Genomic DNA, 20,614 nt, shown 5'->3' with positions numbered 1-20,614 from the left:
GAGGCGAAGTATCATTACAATATATCAAAGAAACTATAGGCGAGATTAAAAAAATAATACCAGCTATACTGAGCCGTCTTAACACTATAGAAACTTATTATAAAGACAAGCCATAATGTCTTCAGCCATATTGGACATGCAATGCGTCCTTGGAATGGACAATAAATACATGATTAAAGAAATGTCTATTGTAGATACAGAAACATGGTCAACCCAACATTGGATTTTTAAAAATTCAAAATTTAAGCAAGACAACAAGAGTCGTAAAACCAACAAGTGGCTGGAACGTAACTATCATCAACTATCTTTGGAATATGGTGATGTCGAGTATGAAGAACTAAGTAGAATATTGAATTCATTAAAGTTCAGATGTATATACGTCAAGGGCGAACAGAAAAAACAAGTTCTCATGGAGTATATACCACACGTCGCACTCATCAACATTGAAGACATAGGCTGCCCTCGTTTGGATCAAATATGCGATGACGAAACTCTACCTTGCTGTATTTTTCATATGGAATTTAATCCTAAACAATGTACATTTTATAAAGTTTTTGCTATAAGAAAATGGTTTATAAAGAATTCTTAAAAAATAAAAACATGATAATATTTTAACGTTGTTTTTTTTTTTATTTTACATTGGTAACCTTTATAGATTAAAAAATATATAGATTACAAAATATACATGATATTTACAAAATAAAAATATAACAAATTATATATATATATGGTATTTATAATTATTTCAATTGTACGTGTTGTAATAGAAATATATCTCAAGAGTAATATTTACAATATATCACAAAACTATATACAGGTTAGGTTATGCAGTGTAGAAGGTCTCTCATTAAGCCTTTCTCTTCCTCCTTCCAGTTATTTCCTTCTTCATCTAATTCAGGCCAATCATCCTCGGGTTCATCTTCCCTATAAAATTATAAATATTAATATTAATTTATTTTAAATTTATTTTAAATTTACTTTAGAGAGTAATGTCCGTGAGCCAGTGTGTGCACTTTATCTTGCAGCACCACCCTCTTATCATCGAAGTTATTGAACGTTAATTTGTTCGATTTTATCGTCATCAGTTGATGCTTGAAAGAGCGGATGGAGACATTTTCTCTTTTATTTTCCCCCTCCTCTTCCTCGTCAAACAAACACTTTTTATGATCGTAGAACGTCATGTGATTCTTTACAACGTGTTTTCTAATTCCCTTGGCTTTGATCTTCTCCTCACCATTCAAAATGTATGAATATGACTTTGCTCGCAGCGCGCAAAACTCAGTCATTATGAGCCCATCCGTCTCATCAGAAAACAGACCTGGGATTTTCTGTCGTTCGGCAATGTAACATGGATGGTCCTCCGGTAAGTTGGAAGTATCCATTCGTTCGAGCAAGTTGTTATTATTTTTAAGGTCTTCGTAGAAATTATCAGTGTGAATAAAATATACCAGTGAGTCTATAAATTGTGTAAATTATGTAAATATTTATAATAATAATAATAATAATAAATATAAATTATTTATTACCTGTGTCGGTATACATCAACTCGATTTTATCCCCATAGTGGCTTTTCATTACGTTATAATGATAATCATATATTAAACTCTTGCTTATGTCAAGAACCGCGAGACCTATGAACATTAAAAATCGCATTAATACCTTTATATATCTAAATTATTAATAGAAAAATTACCGATATAAATAGGTTTACAAAAATCAATGATTTTTTTTTCTAATGTTACTGCGTTTAAGTTTTCGGTATAGGTGGTGGAATATTTAAATGTCGATCTGTTAATTAATTTCTGCAAACGTCGGTTGCACGATACAAGCTCCATGTCCATACGTTTACGAACGTTTTCCATCGTTTTTCCTACATTAAAATCAGGTGATAAAAAAAAGGATAATTAAAATAATTATTATTTATAATAACGTACCGAATACAGCATTGTTCATCAATTTGAAGAAATCCCGCTCAAATTCATTTTCCGCCTTTTTCCTCATATTAGTGTTTAATTCAATATACTGGGCAAGCCAAGGTGATTGCTTGAATTGAATAACTCTATGCACCTATAGTATAAATGTTAGTAATTCTATGATAAAATATCATTATATGATATTCACCTTTTCAACTATGAGACCATTGTTTAAGGCTTGCTGGAGGTTTCGATAGTGAATAATATAATTTTTCTTAGGCTCAAATGTAGCCATGAGTTTGCGTACTTTTGAACCTGGTGGTACGCTGTTTTGTGGCAGGAATGGTAAGTCGTTATGTTTATTATGTAAATTTTTCGGATAAACAATGTCAACCTCGTAAACCCGTCCTATGGGCGAATCCTCAGTCAAATCGTATAAGCCGTCGAGTGATGGTTTAACCCACTTGAAATCTCCGTAGGGCATAAACTGAGACATTGCCCAGCCGTAAAGATTATTGCCTGAAGATTAAAAAGTTAATTTAACTATATAATTATTATTTATAAATAAACTTACAATCCTGATACACAAGCCATGATTTCGGATCTGCCGGGTTGTAATCTGGTGTTTTTTCGTTGTTTGATTTTGCATACCGCATGCTGGCTTGTGTCAGTCCACCTCGAATACCTAGAAAAAATTGTTATTATATGCATATAGAAATAACATAATCACAATATACTAACCGTCTTCAAACATGAGAAGCATTTCATAATCCGACAGTAATTCTAGTTTTATCGCCGTGTATTTCAACATTGCGTCGAAAGAGAACCCCGGTGCTGTATAATAGTATGCCGGGTCTAAATGGTATGTATTCAAGCAAAGGTCCCGGAAATTTTCAAAAACATCCGCCAGAAGTAAAACATCAACTTTTAAATATAGATCGGAATATTCGCCCAGCGTTTGACAATTGAAGTGGTTCCAAACTTCTACCGCAAACTGATATTCCGTATCTTTAACATGTTCTTCTGTCAGAACGCTATAAAAATCTTCTATAGGCGGCAAAGAGGTTTGTTCGAGCTTAGACCAATCATCAGTGAAGTCGTAAGGATATACACCCTTACGGGTGACGAGCGGTAAATCATTGTTGGAAAAATGTTTTGCCGTTATACGGAATTTTTCCAAGTTTGGCGTTATTAGATTGTTGGCGAGAGTTGATAGGCTTGTAGCCATAAATCTAAAAGTATCCACGAATCTGATGGTAAAATCGTTACTTATATATTTTGAAAAAGTAACGTATTTCTCCTCGCTGTTCGGAATTACTTTTATTCTTTTTGAATTATAACCTAGTTCGGTTACAATGAAATGTGCATCATAGTTGGATAGATTGTGGATAAAAACTGGAACGTAATTTGGTTGTTTAAGACTTAGATTACACCGACTACACAAGGTCTGTCTGAATTTCCCAGTCAAATGATCGTGATCACGGACACGGGTGTATGTATCAACACTACATTTGCATAAATTACATTTAAAACATGAATTATGTTTAGCTGTGTCTTCATCGGTCATGGTCAGAGCAATGTTTGTCTTTAATAATTTTTCTATTTTCTCGGCAACGTCAGTGATATTCTGTATAAAATGTTTTGCCACGTCTTGCCTGCTTTCACTACCTCGGTATATAACTGGTCCAATCGGTATGTTAAATTGTGTTAACAACTCTATTGAAACATTTTCAGACGCCTTAACTAAAAATCCGTAACTCATAGGACGGTGTTTTTGTATAATTGTTGTATTACCCCCCTTTTCCTCTTCGGTCTTTACAAGTAGAGCCTCGAAATCGGCATATATAACTATGGGATGTCTCTGCGCGTTTTGCCATGCGGTGAATTGTAGCACATCTCCCTCTTTTGGCATTTTAGGTCGTATGGGTTTATGTGGTCCGCATATTAGCCTGTGATGTTCAAGCGCCGCCTTCCCGCTTAACTTATACTTTAAATTCTGTCTGTCGAACGATGTAAAGCAACGTTTACAGAATATAACTTGACCTGCATGACTAGTTTTTTGCGAACGGAGTAATCTCGAAAAATTTGAGATGTAAGTATAATGTGTATTATTACCATCCGTCACTAATAATAAGTCAAAGTGATCCCGTTTTTCATCATCTACGACTTTGAGTGGGAAAACCTCATATGAAGGATACTTTTTCGGTGGCTGTAATCGTTTTTCAAGTCCGTAAACATTTACAGAAACGTTCTGATTATTTTTTTCGAACTTGGTAATATCTGACAGCGGTGTCGGGAATGAAATTCCGTTAAAAATATATTTGTCCTCATGCTCGGTATAATTTTCATTGACACGAAATTTGTTTTGTCCTGCGACGTGTTTTGCTTAAATAGCCCATTTAAAACACTGTTGGTCTGTATTTTTAGGATTTATTATTGCTCGTTTATCTATGATAGATTTTGGTAATTGTATATATGATGAACCAGATATTGGTGTATACTTATAAACGGCTAGTAGTAAACCATCGATGGACTCTAACGTAAACCCGCTACCACGAGAAACATAAGCGTCTTCCTCAGCTAATAATTTCATAAAAGATTCTTCAACTACTGTTTCGATTTTTGTACCCCTAAATATTTCTTTGGCTGATGTTGTAAACGCTCGATTTTCAGATGAATTAGGTACGTTTGGTCGGTTATACGTAGCCTCGAGCTTCAAGCTAAATTTTATTGGATGTCTCTGCGCGTGCGTCCTTAGCCTGTCTGTCAGAGCCGGTTGGAGAGAACGGAGAAAGTCGGGATAATTTCTAATATTATTTAGATTTTTCGCGAAATACCACACTATTCTACGTTTTCCAGACGATGAAATTTCTCTAAGACCCGGGGATCTAACCAGTTCCATACGAGCCTTTTTCGCCTTAACAGCTGACACTGTGTTGGCGATGGAAATGCGTTTGCCACCCACCGAAGTCGTATAAGAATCTACTTAAAATAAAATAAAATAAAATCTAGCGACGAAAATGTAAAAAAAAAATCTTACCTGACGCTTTGCATAGCCCTTTATTTTGAGCATTTTCTAAAACTGCCACGCACATATCATCATACCCATCGTTTGGCATATTCGACTGATGTTGAAGCTCGTATGAGGGACCAGCGGGTATATCTGGTACTATAATATTCGGGGCGATCTCTATTTCACCTCGTTGCAGTGGTCGAGCGCGTATAATACCTTATAAAATAAATATTGAATTAAATATTAAAATGAAAAAACCTAATTAATATCTAATAAAAATGTGGTATTGAATCTTTTTTAAAATCTAGCGACGAAAATGTAAAAAAACTAACGTCTTTATGTAAATAACGGAGGGCCTTTTTAAAAATCTAATTAATTCTGATAAATAAAACTAACCTGTGTCCTCATCTTCTATTATGATGCATGTGTCATTGGCCGCGCTATCGGGGGCAACAATACGAGGCGCGAACTGGATGACGCTAGGTCGTGCTGGTTGATCTATGATCGGAGCAGCTGGCAATGGTCTGAGGTGAGCCGGAACGATACCTTAGGGAAAATAATAAATTAATATTGTATAAAATAAAACTTTATATTTTTAGTACATACCATGAATGTTCTTCAGATGCTTGTTGAGGTTGTTTTTATACGAAAATGTCGATGGGCATGCAGTGCACGGAAAACGTACACCTGCATGCTTCTTTTGGTGGACGACCAAATTGTCCTTACGCGTAAACGTAGATGGGCACTGTTCGCATTTAAACATATTTAAAATGAAAACGAAAAGAAAAATAATAAAATGTTTAAACACTTGTAAAAATTTTAAACTCACTAAAATTTTTAGAGACGGAGCGTATACGTGTACAACGGTTAATAACGTACTGAAGAACTGTTGGCTCTTTCAGAATATATAAAGACGAATTTGAATAGGTAGTAGGGGTATTGATACTTAATTGATATTAGACTACGTCCGGCAGAAGGTACTAATATCGGACAATAATGTGTTTTTCACTAAAATAGGTATTTTAATATCAATAAGTATATCACATCCTGGCGACACGAGTCGTGCGAATATCGAATAATCCTAATGGCATTTTATCTAATGGCAATATATTGTTGTATTTATTTGATTGACGTGTCAATACCTGCGACAATTATTAGACTTAATATCGGTTATTCACTAATGTATTCTTCTTTAATTACGGATATCATATAATGGGTATATTAAGAGTATACGATTTTGTTAGTGAACGGATGTATATTGTATAGACATCATATGGTGGCTATATAGTTGACACTAATGTCTACCGCTTAGTGGTGACAATGGTGAGAGGCGGCTATTAAGAACGGAGCCGGTGAATAATATATATTAATATCTTAACATTCATTAAATAAAACCTTTAGTGTAATAAATGTTTATTTTAATATCAATAAGTATATCACATCCTGGCGACACGAGTCGTGCGAATTTCGAAATTAACATATCGAATAATCCTAATGGCATTTTATCTAATGGCAATATATTGTTGTATTTATTTGATTGACGTGTCAATACCTGCGACAATTATTAGACTTAATAACGGCTATTCACTAATGCCTACTTAATGTCTCCTATATGGTGTATTCATCGATATTATTTGTGTACGCAGCTGCAAGTTATAAGTATCCTAATGATATTATAATATGACCAGTATACTGCGGTTTAAATATTTTTATATTTATTTATAAAGTTAAATGGGTAAAAATAACATCTAGTACTCAAGTGGTTGGGGTGGCCTATTGGTAATTAATTCACGTTGGAGCTGGTGGGTCCGGGTTCGAATCCCGGGCGGTTATTTTGCAGTTTTTTTCACGACAACGGAAAATTATATGATATCAGTGATAATATACGTTAACATGTGATAAAATATGATAACGTGTGATAACAATAATATAAGTAACGCACGTACGCAAGCAGCGGGATGAGGATAAGGGTGCGGGCGGTGGGATGAGTTTGTGAGATGAAGGTGGGGGGGGGGGGGGGGGGAATTCATGTCGCACACGTGAGCGGCCGGGCGGCGGGCTCAGCGGGCGGCAAGGATCAGGAATCAGGGATCAGGAATCAGGGATCAGGAATCAGGGATCAGGAATCAGGGATCAGGAATCAGGGATCAGGTCCATTGTGTGTTTGAATTGTCTATTTTATACTACTGACGATTTTATAAAGTTCAATGTTCTCTGATTTATGGATATAAGTTTATCAACTGCAGCAGCAATAATTATTATTACATTTTTGTACAAAAATGGTGTTATTTAAAACATGTTATAATATTAATAATTATTATTATTTGTTCCTATTCACTGAAGGGTTTCCTATTTTTCTTTATAACTAAGGCCCTCCACACATGGGCGATTGTCACGCGATGCGATTCCTCCACGATTTATGCAATTTATGAGATAGGTACGTGAGATCTCTACGATTACGGGTGCGCATACGAAGCGATTGTCGTGCGATATTATTATCATTATTATTATAATTATTTATATTTTTTTTTCAAATACACACAATTTTAGTGATCCGTTTTTAAAATTGTATTTTTTTTTTATACTTAAGTTAATTCAGTTGTTTTATTTATATGAACTCGCCTCGTACTGTTAGCACTCATACAATTTTAAACGAATATTTTCGACTTTGGTACTTAGTTCTTATCTACACATATTTTGTGTGTCTGAGTATGTATGTGCCTGTGTGTTTTCCAGCCAATGTGAATATGTGATTCTAATAACAAGAACCTAAACAACAGAATCCGTTCTTCAGTTCTTAGATCTGCGTTGCAAAAGAAAAATTTACTATTTTTTAACGGTAAATTTAGTAAATTCATTTTTTTAAATTTTTTTCATACTCAACAAGCCCTTTTTAATGAGTCATCAATCGAATTTCTAACTTTCTTAGTTAGTTTAAAAAAAAATAATTTTATAAAATATATACAATAAATAAAATAGTACGTATTATTTAAAATGAAATTTGTTGTGTATAATAATCTTGTTGTACAGTAAATATTTTTGCTTTTAAAAATATTGAGACTGTATTTTCGATATTTTTAAATTGTTAAGAAAAACTACCGAGGAACTTTGTACTCAATTATAAAAGTTTGGGTGTTAAAATTCATAATTTTTAAATTGTTTATAGAAAATAATAATGCACATAATAGAGATAAGTTTCAAGACCATGCAATTAATATTTTTATATTACATCACATTTACTAAAATCGCTTAAGGAAAAATCGTTATTTTTTATTTAAATATTTTTCATTTAAATAAACAAATTTGTAAAGATTAACGCATCAAAGTTTATGAACAAAACTCGTGATTATGTATGTGTTTTAAAAGGACGTCACACCCGCACATGTTGTCTCCGTCTTACACTTGTATGACATAGCAAATTTTACGCTCAGCAGATCACGTTGAATTGTTAAATTTAAATTTTAAATCGAGTTATAAGCATTAAAAAATGTATAAACAATTTACAATTTTAAAGTACTCATAATTCACTTTAAAACTGAAATATAACAAAAAATCGATGAGGTGCCCTAGATAACATTCTTAGCTTTAAATTTTATAAGAGGTCAATTCACTCTAATTTTAAAATTAACGGGGCTAAACGTGATCTGCTGAGCATAAAATGTTCTATGTCGTACACGTGTAAGACGGAGACAACATATGCTGGTGCGACGTCCTCTTAAATATTTTCACAGATTTTTGAATAAATTCCATACAAACATTTTACCATTGAGTGCACTCAACAATTTAAGATCAATAAATAGCAGCAAAAATATTGTTCAAATTATAATATATAGGTCAGACAATATTTAATTATTTTATGAACATTTCCATTTTCATGGATATTCTTTCTTAATCTCATATTACAACTAAAAAATAAAATCAATCTTTTCAAAAACTGGTTGTGTGTACATTTTCCATTAAAAATGTTTTATTTTTGTTTTTCCCGATTATTTTGATAAGTAGTTGAAACTTTTGAAACCCAATTTTCTACCAAAAGTTATCATCAAAGTTGAATATTGAAACAATTTTAAGGTGCTAACATATACAAAAATACATATCATATTCATGCCAATACTTTCTGTACTCAAAATCAAAAATTAATAAAATATAAAAATAAAAGAATTTTCTTTTTTAAGGCTGTGAAAGCAGCCATTTTTAAGTGGTTGGATTTAGGAAATATTCTAAATCCATTGGAAGAGCAGTATGACTGTGTGTGATTAGTGTGCGTAAGTTGAGAGTTTCTCTAACGTTGTATGTAATATTAAAGATAATCTATGACTATAAGGTTCTTGGATACCCATAGCGTACCTACTCGCAAACACACGTCACTATATTTTGTGAATAAACAAAGTTTCAACTCTTGTGGCTATATGAAAATCAGAAAAATTGAAAGGAAAATTCACAGAGTAGGTACCAAATTTAATTTTAAAAAACATATTTTAATTCCTTGTTCTCTTTTCTAGGTTTTGTAGGAAATGGATTTTCGATTTATTTTATTATTTAATGAGTATGGCACCAATTTTTTTTTTCAAAATGGACTATTGTGTTACTAAAAAAATAAAATACAAAATCACAAATACAATTTCACAAAAAACAAACAAGAAATGAACAAGTTCAAATATTTTTTGAAAATTAAAATTAGACCTTTGGAAGCATATTTATTTTTTCTTTTGCTATAATTGGTCTAAATACACGAATAAACTCGGCACGCTTTCAACAACCTAAAAGAGTCTAATATAAAAATCACCGGTGTGTGACAGATAAAAATTATCAGATATGAATTCATATTAGGGTTACTCCCAACCCTTAAACACGAATTGCCAACGACTAAAATACAGGTATCCACTTAACAGCATAACTGCAACCCGCGTACAAATGAGCACAAAAAGGTTTAACAACGATTTCACAGTTTATCATTTTATGTATGACGTGTTACGTGCAATAGATTACTTTAATAATTTTTGTCTTACCTATAAAGGTCACCGATATTAATACATAATTCAAGACCTTACATGTATCTTGAATAAAAATAGTTATGTATATTTTAGGTTAAAAACACAATCCCAACCGAATGGAGAATAATAGTAATAATGATTTTAGGGATTTCAAATTTGAAATTTGGCTAATATTTATTTATAAAATATACATTCAATATATTTTATGTTGGTACGTTGGTACTTATCAATCTATTTCCCATTTCAAGTATACATATTCAATGATAAATATATATATAATATGTAAGTTTATGTAAAAAACCTTACTACAAAAATTGGTATTCTGGGAGAATTGAATTGTAAAAAAAAAATGTCTTTTAGGCTGTACCTACTACCTATACATATATAAATTGAGTGCATGTTTTCTCAGCATTATTTGAGATGAAAATGTCATTGATGGTACAAATTCAAATTGACTGTCACCAATGAATATTATAATGTGACATTATTATAATGTAACAGTACACTTATTTTTCTATGAATAAACCATGTCAAATACGATATTATATTATCATAGGTAGTTTAATCATTGTAATAATAATTATAATATTAATATAATGTGAAGTGTGACGTTTATTAATTTATTGTGTTCAACTTAACCTTGCCCGAAAAAATATAATAAACGTCAATCGAGTCGTTTGTAAGAATGCATGGACAAAATATTAACTTGAGAATTGTATTGAGATACATAATATAAAGCAATAGATTTCCATGTGCTTAGCAAAAAGAGGTCACTTGACAGACGTTGTCCGGTATTCGTTCGTTATTTACATTTCTTACAACCTACAAAAAAAAAAAAAAAAACGTAAAAATGTAGTTTAACGACAACACTTTAATCGATATAATATTAGGTATATACATAGATATTATAAATCATAAGTTAGCATAAGTATATCTGATGAGGTACATATTTTTTTTATATTTATTCACTGATAATAACTTACATGTTTCCAATTATTTTTGAACCAATAAGCATAATTTAGTTATATCTCAATATATTACTATGTAGAATTAATCCTGTTTTATCAGCTGTCTACCTGCGGGTCCCGGCAAAGTTGTTTTGACAAGTAAGTTCTCAACGATTTCTTCCACCACTGTCGAAAAATCGGTCCAATGATTTAATTCAATAAAATTGTCACATATACAGAGTGATTTACTAAGCATGCTCATCCTCATTTTCTTTAATAATGCAGTAATTCAAAATCTGATTAGTGGTTTTTAGAAACTTTAAATACACTTGATGACCATAGCCAAGTTTAATAAACAATAGATCCAATGTTGCATTTATTTTATATTTTTGTGAAGCCATTTTCTAGGAATATTATCCTTCCAACATTTTAATAACTGAGAAACTACTCGTTCGAATTTTCAACTAGGTACATCAACACTTTCAAAAATATTATCCAATAAATATGTTGCAGTAAAAAAGGAGATTCTGTTTTGAAAAACAGAAGTTTGGATCACAACAGTGCATTCCTTAGGTATACAAAAAAAATTCAAGAAGAAAAAATCGTCATTGAGTTAGATATATTTAAAAATTCCAAATATCAAAATTTTAATAAATTTACCACCAAAAGAAAAATGGGAGTGAGCACTGAGCAATGAGCATGCTTGGTGAATCACCCTGTATTATATAAAATAATATGTATCGTAAGTAAACAGTATTTTTTATTTTATTTTTACCGCAAACAATCTTTGCAAATTAAAATTCCGGTTGGAAAATTCTTGTATTTAATTTTCAAACCAAATATTTACTATCGATTATTACTAATATATAAATATTTGGTTTAATCCGAGTGAAGTTGTACAACTTGACGGTCAAATAAATTATGTATTGAGTATAATTCTAAAATTAAAACTCCTGTATTATTTACACAATAAAGTGTAACGTGAGCTGCAGTTGATAGCGCACTGTTCGTCCTATCTGACTTGGTTTTTTGCTTGGTAACTGGTAAATCAATTTAATCTTAATGTCGGTATACAATATTTTAAAATAATTGTTGGTGTTAAATTATTTTCACGCCCCAGTAAAATAATCAATGTCACGTGGGTTCATTCTCTCGTCAATGAAATAAAGAAAAACGATAATAAATATATTCATGTCATTATGAATTTGCAATTTGTGATAATATAGTCGAAAATTTGAAGTGGATGAGTTATTATATACATCACTATCGTCGTCCCCTGAACGAAAAAATATATCCGTAAAGACATAACCCTATTAGAACAAATGTATACTTATAATCATAATATTATTCGCTGACGAAAATATGGACACAAACCAGAGATTTAATTTATTACTCCATTTATTACCATTAACTTCATACGTTCATTTAGATTGAATCAACACCCAACTTTTTATCAAGTATAGGTATACGCACAATGTGTGTACACTGTAGATGGTCATAGGCTATGACTCATAGCCCATAAGCGGTGAGATTAGAATTCGTTATGTTACGCTCAAAGTAATTTCCAAACATATAAGTTTCTTACAAACGGCTTTTTCATAGTCGTATTTATAAAGTTATTTGTTTACGAATTACCATATAAATGACACATAATATGCAGCACCAATATAATATATAACCATAAAGGGAAATAAAAGTTTAAGAAGAAGGCAATACAAGTAGGGACGTGCCAAGGGCTATATTATGTTTTGGCCCAGAAACGTGTAAGGAAAACATTTTTTTCTTGTCTACTGAAATTGGATTAAGTTATGAGTTAATTTTTCACCAGAGCACTCATCAAATATGCACTTGCGTTAAGTATCCATGCAACCACTTACCATGCAGGAGTTAAAAACATGTTTGTTTTGAGAGAGGTGATCTCTTTTTGGGGTATGAAAAATTTGTTTAAATGTTTAAGAAAAATTATTATACCTAGTACTATTAGCCGGCTAAAACCTACATTGCACAAGTGCAAACGTATTGTCCACGAGTCTGGACACTGAAATCAGTTACTGGTCAATGGCATACATAACGCATGATATGTATATTTACATACTAACGTAGGCGTATCAGTTATACAGTTTATCAGTTATAAGAACTACAAAAATACAACGAGTACTACAAGCTGCACATGGAGATAAAAAGTACTTAAGTGACCTTTGGATTGTTTTACGAGTTTTGAAATATTAGCGGCAAAATCGATTCCTCTTTTTTTAACCACCGACACCATTATAAACTTCTAGGTACAGATTTTAAATTTGGATAAACATTATACTGCGGTTTACCTACCCTTAGTTAATAGTTACGTACCGATAACATTTTTAATTGTTTTTTGTTATGATTGTATAATACTATAATCATACATACACTTAAATTAAATTAAAAATCGAAAATAAATAGAACCGTGATCATATAAAATATAAATGCAGACGTACTTAATCTATAAAACTAAAACTATTAAATAACTCGTAGTATTTTGTACTTAATTATATTCATAATATTCAATATAATGCATTACAAAATAATTCTGTACCTGTTGTGACTATAATATTATAGTCTATAATAAAATAATATGTAGTTAATAACTGTGTCTTGTGAACTTTTAAATGAATTACTTAATTATTAAATATCGAAACACAATCAAACTATATTGATTTCATAAATAAGCATATACTCTGTATGTAAAATATATGAATATGTATAACATTCAATATTTGTTAAGAGTTTCAGATAGTCAAACAAAAACTACAACATAACTTAAATCAGCTAATTTTCAAAATGTAATTTTATAATATCCAACGAATCATTTGAACTTTATTCTTGAATATTTATTAAATTATAAAACTTAAATAAATCAATTGCGAGAATCGTTTCATGAAAGTTTTGAGTACTTTGATTAGATTATTTGGTTTTCATATTAACTTATGCAGTGAATAGCTAAAATGTATTTAGGTTAATATTATTTTATTATTTAGTTCGTGGTTTTTAGTACGTAAACATAAAATATTATCTTTATTTACAATGTTAATTATTAATTATATTACATTTTCATACAGTGTAGTACACATATAGTTTTGTACCAATTTGTTGATTTAATTTTGAAATAATAGAAGGAGAGTGGGTACTTAATATAATAACATTATGACGAGTAAAATCAAATTGATGTATTTATTAGTCGATAAAAAAATAATTAATTAATTAATATTACCTGTGAATAAATATCATCAATATTACAAAATTGTGATTCTTAAACCGTATACAATTTGAAATAAATTTAACAATGTTTTCGCAGAATTATTTGTGCAGAGATAGTTGCAAACACGATGCAACTGATATTGGTACAAAACGACACATTAATATAAAAAAGTAAAAAATACAAAAACATTTCTCAGATTTCAAACAATTTGCACTCCCACACTTGCAATGTGTGTACCGTCACGATTTTTAGCGTTATTTTACATAATTAGAATCGACTAATTCTATACTCTATTGAAAATCTTGAAATTGCGTTTGTGTTGCACGTCACCACATTAAAAGGATCTCCGACCTTTCAGGAAGAATTACGCAAGTCCACTAATTATCCTTTAATTCATCATAATAATTAATAACTACACGCATACTCACAAAAGCGTACATTATCGGACTTTGTCCAGTCATCGCTGTCTTAGCCAATATACCATTACAAAGGGATAAGGATGTCCAATATTAAAAAATATTCAACTTCGGTAAACCAAATGTATTCAACAGAGAAGCGTGAGCTAAAATAAAATGTATTGTCGAATTCAAATTCAGTCCAAAATTAATCAAACCAAGATAACGGTTCAATATCATTCCAAAAATATTTCAATCATTCTATTTTATCATAATTAATAAATTACCTCAAGTCTCTCACACAATCCCTCCTAACTATACAGTTATAAATAAAATTCTTTAAACAATGACATACATATTGTATTTCTAAAGCAGCTACCTGCATAACGGTTAAATTCTCATTATTATTAATTAAAAATGTGCAGATCATATTTATAATTTGTATAAACTAATTCCACCATTAATAAATAGCCACTATAGTAATGCTAGTATAGTGTTATTGTATAATATTTTAAATTATAATGTACAATTTGACATGACATGTAAATGTGTTAAAAAAAATATGGTAAATATTTAAATTTAAAAAAAAGTGAGGTAATATATTAACAATTTAAAATCGCAAGTGTCATACATTTTCGAAAAAAAAAAAATTCATAGAAAGTTAGTATTTTCTTTTCAAACAACGGGTATTTATTATTAAAACATCCACCCAGTATTATAATATACGTATTTCATAAATGTAATTTATGTCTATCTTATACATAATATATAACAGAAAAAATATAAACATAAATATGTTAACATTATCCCTGCACTTTTTAGAACTTTGAAAATTAATTTTGTACGCAGAAAATTCAAAATATTATAATAAAACACTGAAGCACACAAATATTTTCGATTATCAATTTATATAAATAAAAATATTAATTTTAGTTTATAAATAATACCCCAACCGATAAAATATAATCAAATGTGAGGACAATAATGACATAATTTCGTGTGTTCCGATAGTTTCATCGCAGTAACCTCGTAGGTAATCATATTTTGAAACGGCGTGATCCGACTTAAATAAAAATTGTATTGATAATAATTATAAAAAAATATTTAGTTTTCAATAAACTCGACGTAAAAAATAAAATATATGTTGAGATACATTAACGGCACTGCGGTGTTATTTTACAGGACTTAATTGGGACGGAGTATTCATCTATAGGTTTAATTTAAAAGCAACGTAAAACCATTAAATTCGTTTAAATTTGTGAATTCATGATATCCCGATACGTATATATTCACGTAGAGACAGCATGTTTTAAAAAATGATCTGTAGGTTTGTTATTTCCAATATGTACGATGCGCATAATATAATATTAACAAATAAACATTTTCCTTCACGATTTCCCTGACAATAACTATTACATATTTCAGGGCATAATAATGACGTTTGTTGGATTTTCAATCCATTATAATATAATATTATGGTGTGCGAGGGCCGTGCGTAATTTGTCACCTGCCGAAAAGAATTTAATCGGCAAAAAGCTATATAGCAGGCGTCATTGTAGAACCCACAGACTACAATATATTATAATGGCTCCCTGCTCGCTCGGTTCAGAATCTAAAAAGTAAAAACAGCTTCGCCAAATTACACTAACCATAATAAATAATAATTCCTCTGTAAAGTATTCGCTTATTTCATTTTCATCGCGTCGTTACTTGTTACATAATAATATAATATTATTATTATTATTATTGTTATTGAGACACATTATATGTACTACGCTACACGTTCAACTTCAACTCGAACGGATGTAACGGCCGTTATTTAATGTTTCACATTAAGGCGGTATAAAGAACACGAGTATATTATGGAGTATAAATAATAAGTTATAGCAAATATTTATGATACTGAAAAAATGTTTAAAGCGTTTATAAAACTTTCAGTGATTTAAAGTTACAATAATAAAATATGTACGGTGTACAGCACTGTAGCTGGTGATGTACTGTCTTGAGTTAAGATTCCAAATTATTTGGAAACTGATCAAAAACGTCGATGTGCATTCATAAAATATACGTATAATATAATATACAGCATTGTAATTTTCCACCTAACAACCTATCACTATATTATTGTATTCGTAAAGTATAGTCTTGTTAAGTAGGGCATTTTTAAAACAATAACAAATCTCTTTCGTAATGTATGTGACATCGGATTTCGGAAGTTTGTAGTTGAAATAGGGTCGATTTATAAACTAAGAGCGCACATAACGTGTATATATGTAATACCATTAAATCTCGGCTAGATTGGTTGAACTGAAAACTTTCTTCTTTGCCTTAAAACACAGGTAATTTGGCAGTACCGATAAAGCATCGAGTTTTCATTTTAAGCCTCGTAGGACACACACGTTTTCACTGTTGCACTCTCATACGCATGGAAACGTCATATTTTATTCAAAGCATACACTAAATTAAAATGTGGTTTATAATTAGAAAATAATAATGATTTTAACTCGAAGTATACAAACAGATAATTACTGTCTTGATTTATAATTTGACTTTGGAGCGCTCAAATTTTTATAATTTCATACCAAAAACAATTAAAATTAATATTTTATTATATTATTATATAATATTTTACTATCTACTTTTTTTCATTTTAATAGCACAAAACAAATAAAATAGTTAAATAGGATCAGGATGAATAAAACTTTTTCATCAATCATTAATTATTATATTTGGTACTGCGGGATTGCCAAAGTGGCAGATAATTAATATTAAAATTGTACCTATATAAAAAAAAAAGAGATAATAATATGAATAGTACCATAACTATAACATAATATTATTAACGCAATAAAAAAAAATTGAGCAAAGATAATAATTATAATATTAGATTAAATTTTTACTTTTTTTTTGCCACATACCCAGTTTTTAATTTGGAATTAATTACGATGTACCAATCGTCAAAAAATATAACAGCGTTCGGGAATTTCGTTCGCAAGTTGTTAATTTTTTTTTTTATAATTTATAGAAATAATTTTTAAATATTATATGTAAAACTGACCGTATTATACCGTATTATACGGTCCGTATATTATATGGAAATTTGTTGTACGAATAAATTCGTGTTGTATTAATAGTTACAAAAACAACTGCGGCGCCTATACAATTTGAATTTAATACAGTATAGGCTGTTACAGTGACACTCACTATACATTCGTATCTTTTGAAAAATATATATGTATGTGCGTAGTACGCGTACTTTGTTGAAAAGTATTTCTTTGACTTGCACAGACTTCTCAGGGCTCGTATAATTTATTATGCGCGTACAGATTTATTTAATATTTCCTTAGCTGTTTAAAATGTTTGGCGTTTAATAATGATTTGAATTATTCACCATTACTATTGTATAACATATTGTGCTTGAGTTACAATGGAAGTTCTCCAGGTTCCAAGTGTTGACATTTTTGTGACTCGAGCACAATATCTTCTATAGTAATAGTAGTAAATAATCCAAAACGCTATTGGAAGTAAAATATTTTAGCAATTTTTTAAACAAATAACATGCACATTTTATACGTATTACATATTTTATCGTTTGGAATACTACCAACTTTGTTCATGCTCCGAATTTAATTGAAAAATAATCAGTATAATGATGCTATGAAGTTTTTCTCAAATTGTACTATATTCCATGTATAGGTCAGTGCTTATAATATGTGTTTAATTTGTTACTGGGCATGTTTTTTTTTTTGTTATTCCTCTTCCAACGAAAAAATAATAATTTATACCAATTAATTTTAATATGTTGTAATAATAGTATAATATATTGGTACCTATTATTTTAATTTAAATAAATAATATCCTACTGAATTGTTAAATAATTTAAAAAACAACGATTATGGTTATTTTGTCATATTTCTGAAAATATTATTCGTAGGGACTTAAAAATGTTCACTACTACATATTATATTGTTATTAATTTTACATAATGACATTTGTAAAATATTTAAAAACAATTGTGCCAAAAAAATGTCCATAAATCATTACCTAGTTTTAAGTTATATGTGCATAAATATAATATACATAATTTATTGTATTTAAAATATCAAGTGTAATCTAAATTGCTTAGAGAATATAAATCGAAAACATCCTTTGACTTGGTATAATAAGCCATCCCGGGTAGATCAAGAGGTAAAAACCAATTTTTTGGTTGGCAGTTTGGCACATATTATATTCCGGATGATACCACTTGTTCTCAATACATATTTTGGAGGTATTTAAGGACTATTTATGGTGTCAACAGTCATAGAGTCAAAGTATATTATCATTTACAATGTTTAAAGAATAATTGGAGCGATTAGTAAATTCGAAAAACCGATTTTAACCATTTCCTCTGGGCATCAAAGTTATCTATATAGTCTAATGGTACATAATGTAATAACATTATTGGCGAAGCATGTTGTAACTTCAATAATTGCTACCTAATAGTTTATAAAATAATGTAAGATTTTTTTATAATAAATGTATAATAAATATGTTAATATCGTTTCAGTAATAGGTAGGAAATCGTACTACTAACGATTGAAGTTTGATAAAATCTGATTTTGTGAAATTAACCATTACGCCAAACTTTAAGACCATAAGTCCGCACGAACATTGTTAAAGATTTGTACAGAATAATTGTTGTATTTATTTTGTGTGTTCGTTACTTACAATTAATCCTTCGATAGTCACGTGGACGTGGGGTGCATAGTAGGTGCCTCAGTGTTTTATAATATAAATATTATCTAATGGTATCCCAACTCTCATGTTTCTGTCGTAAATTTGCTCAATGTTATTTATTATAATTTTTGGGTTAGGTCTTTTTATATACAAGTATATTAAACTGATGCCCAAGTCATTTGGGATACATTTGACCCCACGTGACTAAACGTGTATTTTTTTGTGCTAAGGTCATAATATTATAACCATGGTGTTATTTAGAAATTAAGTAATATAAATATATTATTTTTTTTGTGTCCATCAATTATATCTAAAAAGTTATTTAAAACTCTTTACTTAATAGCTACCTATATACAGTTTTTAAAAATTATGATTTTTGTTTCTATTATAATAATTATGTTTTCCATTAATATAATACTATTTGTAGCTCCAAAGTGTTCTTGGCTATTTCTAGCCAGAGAGACAAAAGTTGTCTATAAACCACCGAGGAAATTTGTAAAGGACGATTGAAAACTGTCTCACCACTTCGATTGACCCCTGTATATATTGTCTTGTTAAGAGAGTAGTGACTATATAAAAGGCGTTGTGATGATTTTAAGTTGGTACTTATAATTCAGTGCATCCCGAAGTAAGTTGTGAGTTATATTTAAATTTGTTTTTCCTGTCAGAACATCTGACATATACTTAATGGGTATATTCATGTTAGACAATGGTTAGATAGCCACGTACCACTATCAAGTCTCATGTATGATCATATCACAGACTTGTTTTTTCGTAGGTACCTATAGCAAATATTATTACGTTTGGATACAATTAATAATGTGAGTACATGCGTATAGTATAAATGTCACGTGGCGGTGCTTGAAAACGTTTTGCCTCGCTCTGATGTTTGGATTATAGTTTCCACAAATGGTAAAATTATGAGTTATGACTGAGATGCCCAAATAATCAGTAAATAGTTTTGAATATTCAAACTATATCTTTGATGGGAGTAGATTTCCGAAGTTGTTGTTGGAATATTATAAACGCTATCTACGCCAATCAACTCAATGAATCTTGAGCAAATATCAGAGAAATTAATAACATCACTTACAAATATATATATATGAGAGGGGGGGAGAAGTTATTGGCTTTGCCTTAAATAAACCCTTCAGGATAGTTGTTAGACTACCTACGTAGGTGAATATGCTTATTGGAGATATGCTCGTTTTGCGCATAACTTCGGAACGATTTGTAAAATAACGAAATAATTTTTGATTTTTACAATTTTTTATAATACAATATATAAATATTAATTTTAAGTTTTGTACTGTAGGCAAACTGTGGTGACTATTGGTAACACTGCTTGGTATCCCTCGCCGTCTTGAGCTTGACTGAGGACCTAACCTTTTTGTACTC

At 30.3% G+C, this 20,614-nt stretch overlaps 2 protein-coding genes across 4 annotated transcripts in view; one reads left to right on the top strand and one right to left on the bottom strand.

The window, feature by feature from the left end:
- Positions 1–20,614, top strand: part of LOC132946180 (prolactin-releasing peptide receptor-like) — a 223,072-nt gene that overhangs the window by 124,710 nt on the left and 77,748 nt on the right. The gene's annotated exons all lie outside the window — the stretch shown is intronic.
- LOC132946179 (uncharacterized) lies at positions 762–6,872 on the bottom strand. The gene is given in 11 exon segments (XM_061016038.1): positions 762–924; positions 979–1,456; positions 1,527–1,631; positions 1,694–1,870; positions 1,935–2,067; positions 2,122–2,432; positions 2,488–2,598; positions 2,655–4,895; positions 4,954–5,142; positions 5,323–5,472; positions 5,533–6,872. Coding segments are annotated over 11 exon segments (4,158 nt in total). The 5' UTR covers positions 5,690–6,872; the 3' UTR covers positions 762–818.

Source organism: Metopolophium dirhodum, chromosome 6, assembly GCF_019925205.1.
Source record: "Metopolophium dirhodum isolate CAU chromosome 6, ASM1992520v1, whole genome shotgun sequence".
Lineage (NCBI taxonomy): Eukaryota > Metazoa > Arthropoda > Insecta > Hemiptera > Aphididae > Metopolophium > Metopolophium dirhodum.
This window is presented reverse-complemented; position numbering and strand designations above follow the sequence as displayed.